The 20213-nt window shown below is 36.8% G+C and overlaps 1 protein-coding gene across 16 annotated transcripts in view; it reads right to left on the reverse strand.

Moving 5' to 3' along the window:
- Positions 1-954: 954 nt before the first annotated feature.
- Positions 955-20213, reverse strand: part of nav3 (neuron navigator 3) — a 374692-nt gene continuing 355433 nt past the window's right edge. For 10 of the 16 annotated variants that reach the window (XM_051107138.1, XM_051107136.1, XM_051107137.1 and 7 more), the window contains 14 exons: positions 18538-18561; positions 16616-16791; positions 15295-15448; positions 13970-14156; positions 11994-12091; positions 11801-11896; positions 11547-11715; positions 10723-10958; positions 10344-10501; positions 9543-9614; positions 9129-9325; positions 8926-9044; positions 8629-8832; positions 955-4848 (listed from right to left, as the gene is read on the reverse strand). In XM_051107138.1, the coding sequence (XP_050963095.1) occupies positions 4729-4848; positions 8629-8832; positions 8926-9044; positions 9129-9325; positions 9543-9614; positions 10344-10501; positions 10723-10958; positions 11547-11715; positions 11801-11896; positions 11994-12091; positions 13970-14156; positions 15295-15448; positions 16616-16791; positions 18538-18561 (2010 nt within the window). In that variant the 3' untranslated portion in view covers positions 955-4728. The remainder of the gene's footprint in view (positions 4849-8628; positions 8833-8925; positions 9045-9128; positions 9326-9542; positions 9615-10343; positions 10502-10722; positions 10959-11546; positions 11716-11800; positions 11897-11993; positions 12092-13969; positions 14157-15294; positions 15449-16615; positions 16792-18537; positions 18562-20213) is intronic. The other 6 variants (XM_051107133.1, XM_051107127.1, XM_051107132.1 and 3 more) reach the window with 3 other exon arrangements.

Consider the following 20213-nt stretch of genomic DNA (forward strand, 5'->3'; position numbering starts at 1 on the left):
TGTTCTGGAAGTGGAGTTCTCCTTTAAAGGTTATTTATGGAATCATTTAGACAAATTGATTCTTCTATGGCATCATGAAGCATCTTTATTTTTAAGAAATGAGAATCACTGCACCGCAGACATGAGTAAGTTTTCTGTTTTGAAGACCAGTCTAATGAGGTCCACAGGTGAAAGACTGGTCTAATGAGGTCTATTGCGGATCAGCCTGTCAGACCACACATCATACGGAGGTCAATCATGCCAGCATAACACAGCAGATCATCTCAAACATTTAGTGTTTCATTCATTCTTTAGCATCCGTGCACAGCATTGCACCATGAAGAATGCATTCAAATATGGATATTTCCATACTATATAAAAAAATACAGAGCTTCTGAAATGTGCATCCAGTGGAGACTTGACTACCATATGTGGGCACAACAGAGAATTTGTTAATTGCATTAAAGCAACACAAATGACGATTTCATTCATACCACACACATTCATTTTATATAGAATATACTTTCTGTATAGAATATACTGTAAAGGCTGTAGCCAGTATCCAATTTCAGAAGCTTGGGCTACAATATTGCATAGCCCAAGTCGATCCAAAAATGGATTTATTTTAAATATCGCTTTCTTAATGCATGCAGTAAGGTTATTACAAATCAGACACCCTGAATCCTCAGCCCATCATTAGTCTAAAGCTGTAGAGAAATGCACTCTGGTCTAACTCACCATAATGAATTCAGAATAAGCTGAGGAACAGCACAGACGTGATGCCATTACTTCCAAAACCACAAGAGGGCACAACAAGGTTCATAAGTGAATCATTTATTGGTAAATCAGAACTGAGTTGTACTTTGCAAGACAAAATATGACATACACATAAAACACAGATTAAAAAGAAAAAGACATAACATAATTATAAAATCATTTTGATAAATATATAAATAATGAATCAGCACTCAATGCTCAGGTGACACCAAATACCATTTATTAGGGCTTTACAAAGACTACAAAATCCCCCAGATGAATTAAATTGTGGTCTCTTTCTATTTACATGATATGTTACTTACAAATGTACAAAATATAAAACATCTACCAACAAATGTTCCACCTGAAAAGAAACATTTTCAAAGTAGTTCAATGTTATGCGCTCACCGAGAGATGGGTTTGCAATAACATGAAGAAAATGAAAAAGACGACTTCTGATGTACCATGGACAATCACTATTTGTGTTTGAGGTTAGGGACCATTAGGCAGTTTGAAACCTTTACTGCACTTCTTAGAAATGTTTCCGTTGAGTAGTTTTACACTGAACAATGGTTGACAAGCAAAGCATCAGGCACAGAGTCACAGAGTTTGGAGGTTAATACATAGCACCGCAGCAGTGCTGAGGAATTCAAAAGAAGCCGTTTCCTGAATCAACAAAAAGGTAGATTGGAAAGACTCAAAGGTTAAAGCCTGTAAAACTGTGGCAGTGAGAATGAGTTATTTTGAGTCAGAAGGTGAAGCTGGATGTGGTGAAGGCCTGATCATATAAGACAGAGACGCAAAGCTTTTCAATGCTTCACCTATAGCACCTTGTATGAAACACCTTGATCTCCTCACCATGTACATCAAGCAAACAGAGATTCATTTACTGTAAACATGTGCAAACTCTTAAAATATAATCCAATGAAAAGTCTTTCACAGTAAATTGGGTAAACTGTCGAACATTTTTGCTAATATGTAAGCGATTTACAGTGGCCCTAAGAAGTATTCAGACACTTTAGTCAAAATTGAGTATCATTACATTAGATAGCAAAACACCAAACCAATCGTCAACTGACTTCACAAATTTTACAATTCAATTCGATTCTAATTCACAAGCTTGTGATTTGATTTAGATTATTTTGGAGATATATCAGGTACAGTACATGGCAGATTTTCTCAAGGAATAAAAATCTATAGTATTACATTACTATAGCCAATACTGAAGGTTAAAATCACATTATTTGTATCCAAACGCTTAAATTACACTCAGTGAAGTTTTTATAACATCAAATCTGCATTAAATAATTATATTTTTACTTCAATTCGTTTTTTGAAATATAAACATTTAAATGGTGGCCATCATAAAATCTTGCCGGATTTATTCAAACGTAAATCCAGTATTGAAGAACAGTAGAAAGTGTAATGAATAATGTTATATGATGCATATATGTCAAAACGGTCCTCTCTAGAGTTCATTTTTCTAGCTGACTAACGAGTTTTTGGTCACCAAGTATTTTTGTCTGAGGTAAATGTGACGTTTCGTGACATACTACATTGTTGTTTACAAGCTGTTGACGTCTTTCCGCGGTTTAAACACTGAACGAGCGATTACATGAGACAGGGTACGGATTTCGGTAAGTTGTACTCTTTCTTTTAACATACCTTCGGATGCTTGTTCACGATTTGTACGTGATTTAAAAATCAATATCGTTTTGTAAAAATAAGAATAGATTAAAATCGAGAAATAGCACATGTACATATGCAAGATGTCTGTTAAAGATCTCTTGATCTGGAAAGCATCTGCTGTGTACAAACGTCTGGCAGACATCTGTATGATGTCAGTTTTACATACATTCTAACTCATAAACATCTTAAAGACATCCAATAGACGTGTATTTAACGAATTCAAACTATGTAAAAATACATCTTGCAGATGTAAATGCATTTGTCAAATAGACGTCTCCGAGATGTACATGTGCTATCAGGGAATATTTTCACCCAGCCTTAATGTTAATTTTGTCGTGGAGTCACCCAGAAGTCTTAACCACAGGTGTAATTCGTCTACGTTTGATGATTTTGTGTTCATTTTGAACACAGCAATGTTTTATTTAAAAAACGTAACAACTTCATGAATGTTTGTTTGCAAAATATATGCCACTTGATTCGATTTTGTTACCTAGTGCAATGATACTCATGAATATTTAAAAATCCCATGAATTCAAAATGAAGTTTTGACCCCCAATTCATTTCAAGGTCATTTATATGCTCTTGTACTCTTAAACGTTGACAAAAAATACTTTAAGCAGATATACACATTTAAAATGTACAGTATTTATCTTTCATAAACATATTTGAATCACAATGGATGAAAATCATCCTTCTTTAAAGAACGCATACACTTTTCCGTCCAATCAAATGCTCTTTAGAATGGCTATTTTCGGCAGTCGGGCTCTACAATAACTTCTTGTTATCACAAAACATTCATGGGGTCTTTAAGTGGGGCTTATACGTCCAAAGGGACCAGTGTCTCTGAAAGCTGCAGGACAGGAAGTGTAACAGTGTAATGCAAGTTATAGATATGGTTGGGCTCTGATGCATTGCGAAGATAAAACAGTGAATCGCTTTGAATGATTTTATGCCCTTGAACAGCAAACTGACACTAAAGTTTTCTGAAATTGAAAAACACTTCACCTCTCACTGTACAGTTTAGAGCTCTGTATAATAACCAGTCATTACAAGACATATACGGTTTGGACAGGTTGCTGGTTGCTTTTTTTTTCTCTGTAAATCACAAGAGCGTAATGCTAGACTAGAAGAGCAGAAACGCAATACCGACCGGGCAGAGTGCATCTTTTAAGAGGCTGTGCAAGACTTGGATATTTACAATCACCTTTTCAACTGTGCAAAACCCACGTAGCAAACAAAAGAAAGGATGAATGACTTTCGACTACACGAACACCGACGCACGGGAGCGGAAAAAAAAACGTTTCCGTGCGCGTACACACATATAGCAAAGTAAAAACGGCATGCTAGCGAAGCGACGCGTCGGATTTGTGCTCTCGATTCAAGTGATCCCAGCTCAACTGGGATTACATAAAGATCTTTTTTACTTTTATACATTTGGACCGTTTATAAGGGCGTGTTTGACACTAACACACTAATTGTAACAAAAATAAAATATGTGGACGTGGCATCTTTAGGAAAACGTTTGATCGCTTCTGTCCTACGCCATCGTTTCTCGAAAAAGGACAGCGGCACCACGTTTAAATGTCTTCAGAGCTCAGCACATTTAAGGCAGCAAGAAAGCACCATTTTCTGGTCTTTTTCACAAAGCTGGTACACTCTCCTACAAGCAGTTGCCTCGTACCTGTGGAGAGGAGAAAGAACTACGCACATGGCCGTGGGGTCGAACGAAAGACTACTGCATGGAACGATGTGTAAGCTGCAGTCGGTGGTGCAGGGGTGCTGTAGGTCACTATACGCTTGGCAGTGAAACGAGTGGTGGAGATTTGCGAATTTGCGTATGATTTCACAGTAGCGGTAATGACACGTTGCACGTTTGTGCTTGTTGGCTAGAGGCGTTTCATGAACGGTGCTGGCGAGATGAGTGTAAACCGCGTGTTGGGTTTGGCACCACGGCAGCACCAGTTTATTGACCGAGGTCAGAATTCAGAATGTTGCCCTTTAGGTTTTCGCACCTCAGTGAATTTAAAATAAACGCTTGCCTCTGTAAACATGTTTAACTAACGGATCACCTCCAACAAATTCAAATTCCAGTTGTTTTTGTTTATTTATGTGGGCACACACACTTTTCGCCAGTGTCGTGTGTGCCACCAGCACCTTTTCATTCGCCGCATCCTGGACTCTGCATTCTTTTACCACCGGAGGCGTCAGGCGTTTCATAAGCCTGTTTCATAAGCACAAGTCCTGTGGGCCCTTTGCTCTGGTTTTAAACCAATTAGAAGACTTCCTCTTCTAATGGGGAGGGCCTTAGAGGGCAGACTCCAATGAGGAGTCCAGCAGGTCGTCGTGGTGACTGGCGCTGTCGCTGTCACAGCTCTGGGCGCTGGAGTAGTTAGCAGCTTCCTGTAGCCTCATCAGCATATTCATCTAATGGAGAGAGAAGGAAAAACATATGTTTGCAGTGCAAAAGATGTTATTTAAAGGGATAGCTCACCCAAAAATTTTGATTCTGTCATTAATTTCTCACCCTTATGTTGTTTCAAACCCATAAGAACATAAATTAAGATATTTCTGATGAAATCCGAGAGCTTTCTGATCCTGTATAGACAGCAATGTAACTGACCATATCAAGATTTCAGTTGCATTGCTGTCTATGCAGGGTCAGAAAGTTCTCAGATGTCATCAAAAATATCTTAATTTGTGTTGAGAAGATGAACAAAGGGCTTACGGGTTTGGAACGACATGAAGGGTGCGCAATTAATGACAATTTTCATTTTTGGTACTTTTCAAAAGTAAGATATACATAATTATTATCATTTTCATTTAATACAAGTTACTTGTTTCAAAAAGAAATGTACCTCTTTATTTATTTACTTACAAATTTAAAAAAAAAAGTATTTGTGTTCTAGCTCATTTTAAACAATGTAATTTTGCGAACTACGTAAAAAAATATATAGTAGCCAAGACTTGTTCTATTGTTTTGGAAAAAACAGAGTTAGGCAGCAACATGGAAAATAAACAGAAACACAAGTAGGCAAAATGTTTAGGTGCAGTCACATTAGCATATTTTCGACTGAATTTTCGCAGGTAAAAAGGTCAGTTGCTGATTATTAATTAATGTTAGCGATGTATAAAGCAAAGCTTACACAGAAGTCACCTTCAAACCAAGCAGCTTTTTGTTGGTCAAACACTGTGAAATTATGTAACCAACTTCAACCTTTATTTTATTTTTCACATTAGCATTCATTCGTATTTCAAATGACTGAATTTTGCCTGCAAACATTTGCCGAACAATGGTAAATGTGACCACACCTTTACGTTTCACAAAAAGTAACATTGAATGTTTTTGAACTAGGTCCTTTTGATTAGGGCACATGCAATTTAAAGGGTTACTCCACCCCAAAATGAACATTTTGTCTTTGATCACTTACCCCCATGTCGTTCCAAACCCGTAAAAGCTTTGTTCGTCTTCGGAACACAAATTAAGATATTTTGATGCGTTCTGACAGCTCTTTGACCCTCCCATAGACAGCAGTGTAATTAACACGATCGACGTCCAGAAATGTAGCAAGGAAAAATAATCCATGTGACATCAGGGGTTTAGCCTTAATTTTACGAAGGTATGAGAGCACTTTTTGTAAGCGAAGAAAACAAAAATAACGAATTTATTCAACAATTCGTCTCCCCTGCATTACCGTAGTGCCATTTTGGATAGTATCCCCTGAACACAAACGGTGTATGCTGTTCTGTATCAGCCGCAACACTTGGATATGTTGTTTTCATTCAAATCAAAACGTAAATAAACATAGAAAACGTATCTGCATGGCGCAGTTGATACAGAACAGCATACATCGTTTGCGTTCAGGGGATATGCTCCAAAATGGTGCTATGGTGATGTGGAGGAGACAAATTGTTGAATAAAGTCGTTATTTTTGTTTTCTTTGCGTACAAAAAGTATTCTCGTAGCTTTGTAAAATTATGTTTGAACCCCTAAAGTCACATGGATTATTTTACTGATCTCGTTGATGCAATCCCAAATGCGGTTGTAAACGATCCCAGCCGAGGAAGAAGGGTCTTATCTAGCGAAATGATTGGTTATTTTCATAAAAATAATACAATTTATATACTTTTTAATGCCAAACGCTTGTCTTGTCTTACTCTGCTTGGACTGTTTTTGTTCCTGTTCGTGACAGTTAGGGTATGCCAAAAAACTCCCATCTCATGTTCTCCCTCAACTTCGAAATCGTGCTATATGGCTGATTTGAGATTAAAAAGTATTTAAATTGTATTTTTTTAATGAAAATAATAAATTCTTTCGCTATATAAGATATATAAGATCGTTTGAAGCCGCATTTAAACTGCATTTTGGAAGTTCAAAATCGGGACACCATAGCAGTCCATTATACGGAAAAAAAAAATGCAGAAACATTTTCCTTAAAAAACATAATTTCTCTACAGCTGAAGAAAGAAAAACATGAACATCTTAGATGACAAGGGGGTTGAGTATATTATATGTGAATCTTTGTTTTGGAAGTAGACTTCTCCTTTAATTTGTGTTCTGAAGACGAATGAAGCTTTTACGGGTGAATAATGACAACATTTTCATTTTGGGGTGGAGAATCCTTTTAACAAGCTACTTTGAAATGTAATATTCCCCCACGCTAGACTGTGTTAAACACACAAACAAAACACTTCAGTTGTACAGCACATGAACTCACACAACCACACTGGTGATGTTCAAAAACACAGTCACAAAGTTCAAACTGATGGTGTTTACAAAGCACTCATTCACTAATTCACATCAATGGCCATTAAAACTACAGTTCTAACACATCTGGAATGTAAATATAAACTGCAACAAAAACAAACACTGGATCAAACACACACCCAGACAAAACTTTTGTACCTCAACATTCACACAAAGAGACAATAGAGAGAAACACTACAACATTAAAATCTATTCATCTATAAACACAAGTGCTATCAGACTAAACTAGATTAAAGTAATCACTGATATTTAAACAAACAACACCAGTTCTGTCACCTTATAATCTCTGAACGTCTGTTCTCAGAAAACAAAAAAAGAAATGAGAGGAGACAGCAAGATGAGACAGCGCAATAATGTTTGTTTAAAAGCCTTTCGGCAAAGTGTGCCGTTGAACTCAGGGAACCAAAGTCATTATTATTATTCCAATGCAATTAGCACTAATCGATATTTGTGCAACATAAAAAAGTGGTGAGAAAGGCTTTTTGACACTGGGCCTTGTTCATGAAAAGCTAGCAAAACAAATTTCTGTATCCAGTCTTGTGCAAATTGTGTAATTTTACTGAACACAACAAGTTACATACAAAAGGTTTTAAGTATGATTTATAAGGACATTTTGTGTCACGATTCATGAATAAGTCCCACTGCTTGTGCTAAATATCTAAGTGGTGCCACCTAGAGGACATTTATATCACAGCGTTTATATTCAGACTCTTACATTACATTAATGTCCACAGGAGGGTAGGAGAGGGCTGAATCTGTTTTGACTCTCTCACTCACACACACACACACACACACACACACACACACACACACCTGTGCTTATCACTGACAGACAGGTTATCTAAGCCCATGCTTGTTTATGTAACTGTAGACTTCATAGTTTCTATGAAATATTATCCTATTCTCTTAAATATTGCCCATGTTTCACCTTGCTGCTCTTGGGCAGTTTCTAGTCTATATAAAAAAGAGCTAATTATTTAGCGAGACTACATTTAGTACTGTATCTCTTAGTATCTTATAACATACAGTATACACTACCATTAAAAGTTTGGGATGAATAGGATTTTTTATATATATTTTTTAAAAAACAATGCTTTTATTCAACAAGAACACAGTAAGATGATCAAACATTACAGTAAGGACATTTATAATATTACAAAATTTATATTTCAAATAAATGCTGTTCTTTTGAACTGAATAATAACAATGAATGGTTCTCGAGCAGCAAATAAACATATCAGAATGATTTCTTAAGGATCATGTGACCATGAGGCTGAAAATTCAGCTTTCTCAGAAGTAAATTAAATTTTAAAATACATTAAAATAGAAATTTGAAATTAATAATATTCCACAATACTGCTGTATTTTTTATTCAACCCCAAACTTTTGATTAGTAGTTTATGTCTAAATGAACTATGTTTTAATGAAGCTATATTTACCAGTGGGTCTCCCTCTGTGTCGCTCTGAGATACTTGTTTGGAGGCGGCTCCGTCTTTGGAGGAGCTGTAGCCATCATAGCCCACATCCTCCGGCCGCAGCTGCAGCAGTGACTGGCCCTCATGTTGCAAGGAGGCGGAGCTCCAGGGGTAGGTGTCAATCACCCATTTGGAGGGGTCTTCCCATGCCGCCCTTTTTCCATACAGCTGGAGCAATGAGCCAAGCAGAAAACAAAAGGTTTTAGCTACAGTTTATGAGAGGAATCTGCAATACATGAGTGTGTGTGGCTGCATGTGTACCTGCAGTCCTTCTCGCACTGCTTCCAGTAGATATGGCACCAGAGAATAGTTCCACAGATCGGTGAACCAAACACGTGAGCCGTCCGCATCCATCGGACACGACAGAAACAGCCGGGGACCTAGAAGTGAGAGGAATAAATATCTCACCTTTGTTCTGTGCAGAATAACCAGATCAAATGCAGCTTGTGTGTTGTGTGTATTACCAATAGTGACGTCAGAAGAGCTGTGAGCCTCTAAGAAGGAATTGAGGTGTTGCCAGGTTTTAGGGACCCAGTCGATGATTTTGATGAGGTCGTTACTGCGCATGTTTTTAGCAATCTCAGTTTCAATAAGCTTTCTTCTCAGGAATCGGCCCAGGAAGCCCTTTACTGGCTCAGTGTGATTGGCACACAGCACCCACCTGAGGAGATGATGGTCTGATATTACACTAAGAACATGACTGGAAAGATCAGTGTGTGTTTGTGTTTTTGTACTGTATGTGTATGCGTGACAAACGTAAAATATGATCATTTATGGCCCCCATGTGGCGAGTGGATGTAATAACAATTCATCAGATGCTGTTTGTCTTGTTTACAACCATGTGCTACATTAACGTGTAAAATATGCGAGCACAGTACCTGAAGTTATGATGAAGCTCCAAGTTTGGAGATGAGGAAACACCCTGGTTCATAGTTCCAATGACATATGGGCTGTGAAAAGGACAGTTGCACATAATTAGATGTAATTTATGTATATTTGATCAGATTCAGATGCACAAATCCACAATAATGGGTGTCATACTGTGGTTCCAGTACTGGAGGCTGATTGATCAATAAAGTTCAAATACATGAACAAAAAAAGCTCATATAGGAAAACTATTAAGCTAAAACGATTAGCATAATCTTTTCATTTCAAACCAATTTTAAACTGTGTAAAAATGTGTGCCCATTTAATTATTAGGTAGTAGCTATTGTCTGTGTTTACCAAGACTGTAATATTGTGAAATAATATTAAAATTTAAAATAACTTATTTTAAAATGTATTTCCTATGATGCAAAAGCTGATTTTAGCAGCCTGTCAGTGTCAGAAATGCTATATTCTACTATGAATATGTTGATTTGGTGCTCAAGAAACATTTCCTATAATTATCAATGTTGAAAACAGTTGTACTGCCTAATATTTCTGTGGAGACCATGATACATTTTTTTAAGGTTCTTTGATGAACAAAAAGTCAAAAAAAAAAACAGCATTCATTTACAAAAAAAAAATTCTGAAACATAAAAAATGTGCAAAATGTAAATGTAAAATCTTATTGACTACAGACTTTTGAATGGTAGCGTATATACACAGTATAGCATGTCTCTTGTACCTTACTGCCTAAATAAGCTAAATAAGTATGTAAAATTTCTTACATTTTGGATAATAATAAGAATAATTACCATTTGTGGTATTTGCAGTTGAGGAATCCATTGAAGATGTCACTAAGGGAGCCAATATGATGGAGGTTATCCAGAATAACTACGGAGGGCAGCTCGATCTCACACTCTTCTGTGTTGCATTGCTCGGCCAGGCTTGAGAGGTACTGCCGAAGATCCTGCTTATAACAAACACAGCACATGAAGTGTTATACATCTAAAGTACTGAAAACCTACTTTCTGAGTTTAAGGTAGGATTATATGTTGGTTCACCGGTAGCAGGTAGGGAAATGTACGGAAAACCTTCATTAAAACACTTATTTTTTGCAATTCCATTTGTTTCTACTAGCAGCACACCTTAAAATGATTTATTAAGACCCTTTCCCAGACTGAAAATATGTACCTTGCTGGATTTCTGGTCCACATTGAAGCTAGCCAGGTTAGTGTCGGTCACCTCTTGACCAATCTTGGAGATGATGTAGTTGGCTAGTTTAGTGGCTAGGTAGGATTTACCAGTCCCACTGGGACCAGACAAGATAATTCTGCGGTGCTCCATCAGCAGGTTCAAGTATCGTTGAATGATGGGTTTAGGAATCAGTGTGTCAAACACCAATTCATCAATGCTACCTTCTTTCACACCTACATAAACAAAAAGACATGTACAAAAACTTGCTTCAAATCTTTGCAGAACATTTTACATTATGCCTTTGAAGCTTTTAGTAGACCACAGCTACTGAAAGAGCTTACAAACGTCAGAGACAAGAAACGCTAGATGCCATCCTGGCAGGATGTAAACATGTCGACGCTTGTCATGATGCTGCAGTCACTGAAGGAGTTTCTTTGTGTTTACAGTCCTTATGAGGAAAAATTGACGGTACAGCATTTGGTTTAAACCTGAGCTTATATCCGCCACCTGGAAGCTCTTTTAGTAGCTGTTGTCATCGTTTCAGTCTTTTATTTTCTGAATTGTGTTGTGGTTAAAATAGCAACAGGTAGCACCATTAGCTCACTGACTGCAACCATTTCACATCATCGACATAATGGCACCCCCTATAGTCCAAAATATGTATAAAACGATACAGATTTTTTAAAATAACGTAAATCTTTCATGGGTTTTTTACTACATACTTCATTAAGAGTTATCAATTACATTATATTAAGCCATACAAGTCTTAATACCCAGGGTTCCCCTTAAGGACCTTACAAGAACCTTTTGAGGTTCCTCACCTTTGAGACTAACTGTGATGACGTTGTTGTCGCCTACTAGATATCCACATGGCAGCAGTTCAGGAACCTCAGAGGCGTGAGATCGGACCACATCCCCCATTCTGTAGCACACTATACTATCTGAATTCAGGCCCAAACTGGTCAACGGGTCCACGCGGAACACATACTCCTAAATGCAAGTAAAATCAATCTGTTAGACCTAAAATATAGCATCTGAAATATACATCTAATTTCGCAAGAGGCTAAACTATCACCTTAAACAAGCGTCGTATTACACCATCCAACACATCCCACTTAGTCTTGCCACTGACGCCGATGGATCCAATCAGATACTCCTTCTTCTGCATAGCCTAAAATAATAAGAGGATATGAAATTATGCTTATAAGGTATTGTTTATTAGTAGTTTAATTTCAAAATGTAAAGGACTAGTTTAAATCACTCTATACCTTGGTTTTGTTGGAGTCGCTGTTGATGGTGACCACTATTCGGACACTTCGGCCCTCTTTGCGTAGATTGCCCTCATAGCCGTCATCCAGCAGAATATCTATGCACACAAACACAAACTTCAATATCACTGCGAGACAAAAATATCAAAGCCTGAACAAGACAGACTCAATGCCAAATGAGTCATTAACTGTGGGGGAGAAGAACTTTTTCTTTGCTGACAAATGCAGCAAGCGAAGACACTAATGTTCAGCTTTAACTGTAGTTAAACGCCAACTGCTTTAAGCTTTGCTGTCTGTGGGGCTGAGCTTTTTGGTTTTAACATGGCTTCGAATACAGGAAGAAGGCTGTTAGTGGAGGAGTGCGGCTTTGATGGGCCTTGAAGAGGAGCTTGGTGAATGGGCGGGAGCGAGGTGCTTTGTATTAGTCTGGCACGCTGTTCTGCAGAGAGGTGATAACGTCCTTCCACCGCACGTCCGCCCACGCTCTAGTGCTCCTCCACACATCTCTCCATCAATTAAGCAGCCCAAAGTCCTATGAGAGCGCAGAAGTCACTACTTTTAATTAGCCGGAGCGCAGACGAGTCTTCACCGACCCGTCCCGAGACGTGGCCACAGGCCCCACGTTCAAATCCTCCTTCACAGAAAAGAGGCCATTTCACTCTTCGCTGCATTCATTCTCTTCCCGCACAGCTGTGAAATGGTCTGCCCAATGCCAGAGTTTTCATCAGCGCCACACTAGAATCATCAATAATACAGCCATATGCAAATCTACACTGTGGTCCATGAGCTGGAGCACACTGGTGGAAAACGAAAGCATCAGTTCAGTCGGACAGTTATGACGAGAAGATTATATGTATCAAGTTTGCTCGCAGTGCTTTTAATTGTGACTTTATTTGCCAAAAAGAACCAAATCGTACAAGGACACACTAATGAAGTTTATTGTGTATCACTAAAACATTAAGCCATAAAAACAGCCATTTTTATGACTCATTTATAATGATAAAGTCTAAACTGGCCATTACACCCGATTTGTACTTTTTATTTGAAATATGAGTTGCACTTGCTTACGTAAAACATGCTAGGGAGTTGCAGATGGTTGCGAAGCCATTCCTATGCAGTTTCTAAGGTGTTCTTAGTGTTTTCAAACCTCTGTTATGTAGTGTTTTTAAAGGTTGTTAGATGATTGCTTACTAGTCCAAGTTTAGTCTCAGCTTTAGATGTCACCTAGGGACTGTTGGCTGAATGTCTGATGCATATGGCACACAAAATTAAAAACTCGTTTTGAAGTCGTCTTCTGATTGGTTGAATTTGACAGTATTTCCGGGAGATGTGCGTGTTGTGTTGTTTAACGTTCCATCTGAAAACAAAGATGCCGTGATGCCAAACCCCCTCATGGAAGATGAAAGCCATTGTGTTTACAACTGTGAGCACTTATCTGGATCAACTAAACGCTGAATTTTCAAAAGTATGTGAAATATGTGGCACAGAGACTTAGTCACATGGGCGTTTCTTGGCCATTCAAAGTGACCAAGGTTCCCAGACCTTCTGCCTGAAGGTATGGCTATGTGAGATTAGTCCAAGTCCAAAGAGCCAAGAACTTCAAGTCTCTGTGGTATTTTGATTCGTAGATATGACCCCAATAATGTAAGCCTATGTGATTTTGTCCCTGATTTTATCATCCACCACTAATAATCAAGATTACTATCAATTTAACTATCCGAAACCTGTTATATTTACTTTAGTTGTAAAATATTAGGTATATTAGCTTGTATACTGTAAATGTCCATGTTGCATAATGTATGTACTGATACATTCAACCAGGCTAAGTACAGAAAAATTGTTCTTACTAAAAAAGCCATCTGATCATATTGCTATAATAACTTGTGAAGAACATCCAAAAGATTTAATGAATCTTCCAAAACAAGGCCAGAGCAACCTAAATATCTTCACATTCAAATCATGAAGCAAAGTCTGACCTGACATAATGGTGTCTGTGATGTTGAGGTTGTTTAGCGACAGCCCCAGAGACTGCCGTGAGGATGAGGAGGACGTGCTGGAGGTTTCTGAAGGGGGACGGGCTGTTTTAGCAGGTGTGGCGGCAGGTGTGGTGTTGCCACTGGACTTGAGCCTGTCGTTCTCTGCCTTTAATAGCTCAATTTCATTCTGCATGTAAAAAACAGGTCATGTCAACACTACAGTGACAGTTTTGACAAATGTGACCCTGGATCACAAAACCAGTCATAAGGGTAAATTTTTCAAAATTGAGATTTATACATCATCTGAAAGCTGAATAAATACGCTTTCCACTGACATATAACCATATTAGGATAGGACAATATTTGGTCAAGATACAACTATTTGAAAACCTGAAATCTGAGGGTGCAAAAAAATAAAAAATATTGAGAAAACTGCCTTTAAAGTTGTCCAAATATAGTTCTTAACAATGTATGTTTACAGTAAAATATCTTCATGGAACATGATCTTTACTTAATTTCCTAATGATTTTTGCCATAAAAGAAAAAACAATCATTTTGACCCATACAATGTATTTTTGGCTATTGCTACAAATATACCCCAGCAACTTCAGACTGGTTTTGTGGTCCAGTGTCACAAGTATATATTTCCCTAACTGAACAGATATGCAATCCACACACAATATTAGGTGACTAAAAATAGCTAATCCACATTTGGTAAAGTTCAGAAGAAATAAAGTAAAAAAAAGTAACTTTCCCACATACTTCAAAATTGAGTGAAATACGCTTTTGTGACATGCTAAGAAGATTAAAACTTGCCGTCTGTTGTCCAAGTTTCTAAACTGTTTCTAAGGCTTTTAATGACTGTGAGAAGTTCGTTTAAAGATTTCTTTAATCTTTAGATTAGTCTTGTGTGCCAGGCTCTGCAAACCGGTGCTAAGCAGAAGCTCAGACAGACACTTCAAGAGTATGAACAACTTCGTCTGGTTGTTTTATCTCAGAATTAGAGCAATTTAGGCCTTTAATCAACAGTTTCTCTGATCTCAGTCATTCAGTCACTCTGTTACAGACTTTAAATTATGTGCTCTGACTTTGTAGCACATTGTAACGAGTGTTTCCCCTTAAACGGATGCATTTTAAAATATATTAAAATACAATACTGTTTTGTTTCTTATTTAAACAAATAAATCCTCAATGCATTACAAAATCTTACCCAGATTTCTATAGATCATTGCATTGCACAAAAACACTCTATAAGAAGAATTCACAAGGCACTGATATAATGTTGCACAGCTCTGGAGTGAGTCAGCATGTATACGTGAGCGTACCTGCATGCGGTTCATGGCTTCTCGTATCTGGTCAAGGTGGTGGGCGGAGCTTAACGCCTCCAGTCTAATATCGGTCAGCTTCAGCTCCTTCTCTCTCAGCTCGTTCTTTAGCTGGAGGATAATCTCTGCCTCAGCTTCTGTACATTCACACAGTCTGCACAAACACACAACGTACAGGGAGGAGGGAGTCACAACACTGTTACACATCCAAGAAAGCTACAAAACACAGGTGGGTTTAATGCACAACAAAACTCCTGGAGAATTAGACGTGGTCAGAATATGTATATACACAAATGCTTTAATGCACACATATTCACACTCTGGGCTTTGTGTTTTATATTTGTGAGGGGTGTTAGCTGCATTCCATTCAGAATTGGACATTTGCTCTTGAATATGATTTATAAGAAAAATAAAATGACTTTAGCATTAACTGTGTAAATCTCCTTGGATTTTCACATTTTTGGAATCCTGACATTTACTAACATTCTATCAGCCTTTACAGGTGGGAAACTCCAACATTTTGAATTGAATGGAATGCAGCTTTAGAGATTACGCACATGACCAACACAAACAGGAAGTGGTAATCCTTCATGTTGTCCAGTATTAAGCACAGGCAAATTATTGAAGTTAAAGCAACATATATCTAATAAAATTTTAATGTTATAACTCTCTGATTTTATTTCTTAATAATACATGAGTTCTTTTTTCCCAATAATATTTTTAATAAACCTTTCTATTATTTAGTACATCTTCTATTACAGTTTAAATTCGCATTAGTTTGTGTCATAAAATGCTCATGTAAAATTGGACCAAAATATAGGGGAAGGGATATCATTTGTTAACTAGCTTTAATGATTTTAGTCACTGCACACTCTCAAGCCTTCCCAGCATGCCACACTGTGCCTGTTACCGAGATCTGTGCTTGTAGACCACATGACCGTTTGACTTTTTCTTTGGCATCCAAATGGGGGAAGACTTGCTATCGCAAAAACACTTTCTAAAGACACATGACATTGAGGAACAGGGACAGAATACAGACGTCATTAAGGGAAAGGATGAAATATAAATATGATCATCAAAAAAGAAAGAAACCAAATGATAATGTAAGTTAAAAAAAAGAAATCTCAACAAAACAAACAGTAAAAACTCTAAACAATACAGTACGTGGAAGTTAGTGATGAAAAATAATAATGATTTATTGGATGGGTTGTGGTCCTTTATGTACAAGTGGAAAAAAAAACTATAAATACATAAATGTTTGTGCTTGTACCTCATTTTTTAAATGTGTCTGTGTACTGTATATATTTGTGTCTGTACTCACTCTGTGGTGGATGGTGATGAACGTAGTGGTTGGGTGGTGCTGGTCTGTCTGTTGGTGTGTTGTAGTTTGGGTGAAGAAGGGAGGGATGAGTCAGTCATCTCTTCAATCTCATCGTGAGATGATTGAGGCTTGTTTGTCTTTTTCTTGCTGAAGGCCTGCTTAAAGGAGCTCCGTAACTGTAAGTAAACAACACAAATCAATATAATTAATATAGCAACATTCATTTCAAACTATTCTGTGGTCAGGCAGAAGAAATGGATTAGAAAGATTCATAGCTTTGGAGAATTATGTATATGTGGTAACTCTGGATATTCCAGTAATAGTTTTTAACCATTTTAACCATATTAATGTTATTAAAGGAAAATCTGGAAAAAACTTCTGCAGTAAACAAATACATGCCATAGTCATTTTATGTATCTCGAAAACATTCCTTTAGACATTTCTTTAGCATATAAAATAGAATTTCACTAGTCAATAGGTATTTTAAAAAAAATATAATTAATTAATTAATTAATTAATTAATTAATAAAACACTACCAGTCAAAAGTTTTTGAACAGTAAGATTTTTAATGTTTTTAAAGAAATCTCTTCTGCTCACCAAGACTGCATTTATTTGATCCAAAGTACAGCAAAACAGTAAAATTTTGAAATATTTTTACTATTTAAGATAACTGTTCTATTTGAATACATTTTAAAATGTAATTCCTGTGATTTCAAAGCTGAATTTTTAGAATATTTACTCTATTCACATGATCTAGAAATCATGCTAATATTCTGATTTGCTGCTCAAAAACAAACAAACAAACACATTTATTATTATTATGTAGAATTTTTTCAGGTTTCTTTGATAAATATAAAAGCTCAGAAGAACAGCATTTATTTTTGTAACATTATAAATGTCTTTTCATCACTTTTAATCAATTTAAAGCATCTTTGATAAATAAAAGTATTTATTTCTATAATTTCTTTTGAATGGTATAGTGCATAATGGTTATTTCAAATAAATCCTGACCTTTGGATCTTTCTATTTATCAAAGAATCCTGAAAAAAATTTAAATACTAATAATAACATTTTTTCTTGAACAGCAAATCAGCATAATAGAATGATTTCTGAAGGATCATGTGACACTGAAGACTGGAGTAATGATGCTGAAAATTTAGCTTTGATCACAGGAATAAATTACATTTTAAAATACATTCAAATAGAAAGCCGTTATTTTAAATAGTAAAAATATATCACAATATTCCTGCTTATGCTGTTCTTTGGATCAAATAAATGCAGGCTTGGTGAGCAAAAGAGACTTCTTCAAAAAAACATTAAATATCTTACTGTTCAAAAACTTTTGACTGGTAATTCTAGGATTAAAGGATAGTTCACCCCAAAAATAAAAATTTGGACTATTTTAACAATGTCCTTACAACCTTTCAGGGCCTTGAAAATGTCAGTTGCGTCGCTGTCTACGCAGAGTCAGAAAGCTCTCGGATTTCATCAAAAAAATCTTAATTTGTGTCCTGAAGATGAACGAAGGTTTACGGGTTTGGAACGACATGAGGGTGAGCAATTAATGACACAATTTTATTTTTGGGTGAACTATCACTTTAAATACTGAAAGTTTTTATAAAGTGTTACTGTTTAGATAAACACATCACATGAGTGATTTTTGGTCAGCTTAGGATAAAGGTTAAAAATACGGTTGATTGCAACATTTTGGTGGGTAGATAACGGCTTGCTCGTATAATTCACTGAGCAGAACTAATTAAGCATCAGAAACATACTGGCAGTCAGTAGGACTGGGGATGCTGGTGGCATGCACACGTTTCTATGGAAACTATTAGGATTTTGGGAGGAGAGGGGGCGGTTAAGGGGGGTAAGGTTATCAGAGGCAAACGGTCGCAGTGATGCGGGACGTGGAAACACTGACCTGGGCGGGGATGGAATCAGCCACCTATGGACAAAACACACTCACTGTTACCATTGCCTGAAACGTGCACCGCTGGACCAGATTATTCTAACACAGCGGCATCATTTATTCATTCTTCATTTGATTAGCTCTGAATGACTCATAAAACTAGATAATTTCACATAACAGCATTCCACAGGAGGTCTACGTCCCCTACTTCCTTTCAAATCAGTGCGCTCAACAATAAGGAATCTTTTTCTGACCCAGTCAGGCCAGAAGTTATACTACAGTATATATATATATATTTCTATATATACTCACAATGTATTCTTATTGTTTTGCAACCCTTGTCTCACTCACTTTCTTTTTAGTTAGCTTTCTCACTTTCACCTTTGAGCAGCATTTCCAGACTGTTTGAATCCAGAGACCACACTGCCTCAAATTATGCAGATGAATAATTAATGGGCGCATAAATAAAGAGGTGATTTGTATTTATGAGTTCAGCTTGAGCTCTACCCTCATTACAAGAGTCCAGGGCAGCTCGAGGAAAAGTAGCCGTAACGGCTGCATACAATGCCAATGTTATTTTTCAAACAGCTGTTTACCTCAAGTGCTCTTGACTTAATGCACACCCTAAATGAGAATAAACAACAGCCCGCTAGCATTACGAGATAATAAATCTGTGAAATAACTGCGAACTACAACTAGAACAGCTGACTGGGAGTAAAACATGCACAAATGCATCTTAACAACATAAATATATCACCAGTAATGACTGCAACTTGAGCGAAAGGACGTTCTTAATTAGTGCATTCCTCAAAAGATATAAAGATTTGTTTTCTAAAGGGTAAGCACTGAAGGGTGAGGAAGTTTAGGGCCATTGATGGGAAAAAGTGGTACGAGCATGTTGGATCTTCCATAAGGGCATGCAGGAGAGTTTGAGGGTGTGTTATAGTCACCTTGTGTCCTCTATCCTTGCCCTGGTGGTGTGGTAAGAAAGTGAAAGACAGAGAAAGTGTGAGAGAGGGCGAGAAAGGAGGAGAGACAGCCGGAAGGGGGTGAAATGACAGAAGTGTTTGTGCTATGTGTTCTTAATGTGTCCAAAGTCGAAACTGCAGGAGAGAAGACGCCACTACTAGAATGATGACTGAATTAATCAATTAATCAATTTATGGTAAAGGAATGTGATAAAGCCTTACAAGACTTTTCATGCTTTTGTTTCTTCAGTGTTATTCAAGGTTGACCATTAATAAAAGGCATTAATATATAGATAGTTTCCTATAAATTTGGTGCCATTTATGGAGTATTTGCCCCAAAACACTTAGATAATAACTAAATGTTTGAATGATTACATAAATATATAAAAAAAAAATAGTGATTATTTTACAAATAAAAAAAGAAGTAAAAAAAGAAAAGCAAAAGAAGTTTTAAAATGTCTCAGAGACATTTTTTAATTAAATATTTTTGTTTTGAATTCGTATTTTAAATTATATTTAATATACGAGGCAAAATTAATTTATGGAAAATTTCTGGTTATTAAACCTTGAAGTCACTAAAATGACTTTGACGCTAGTTCAAGGCAAAATGATGCTGGACATTTAGTTTTGAGAAATTTTAGATGCAGATGTTACTTAGCTTAATATTTTGTTATAGTGATGTTAAAGGCATAGTTACCCCAAAATGAAAATTCTGTCATT

The sequence above is a fragment of the Labeo rohita genome, chromosome 4, assembly GCF_022985175.1.
Source record: "Labeo rohita strain BAU-BD-2019 chromosome 4, IGBB_LRoh.1.0, whole genome shotgun sequence".
NCBI lineage: Eukaryota > Metazoa > Chordata > Actinopteri > Cypriniformes > Cyprinidae > Labeo > Labeo rohita.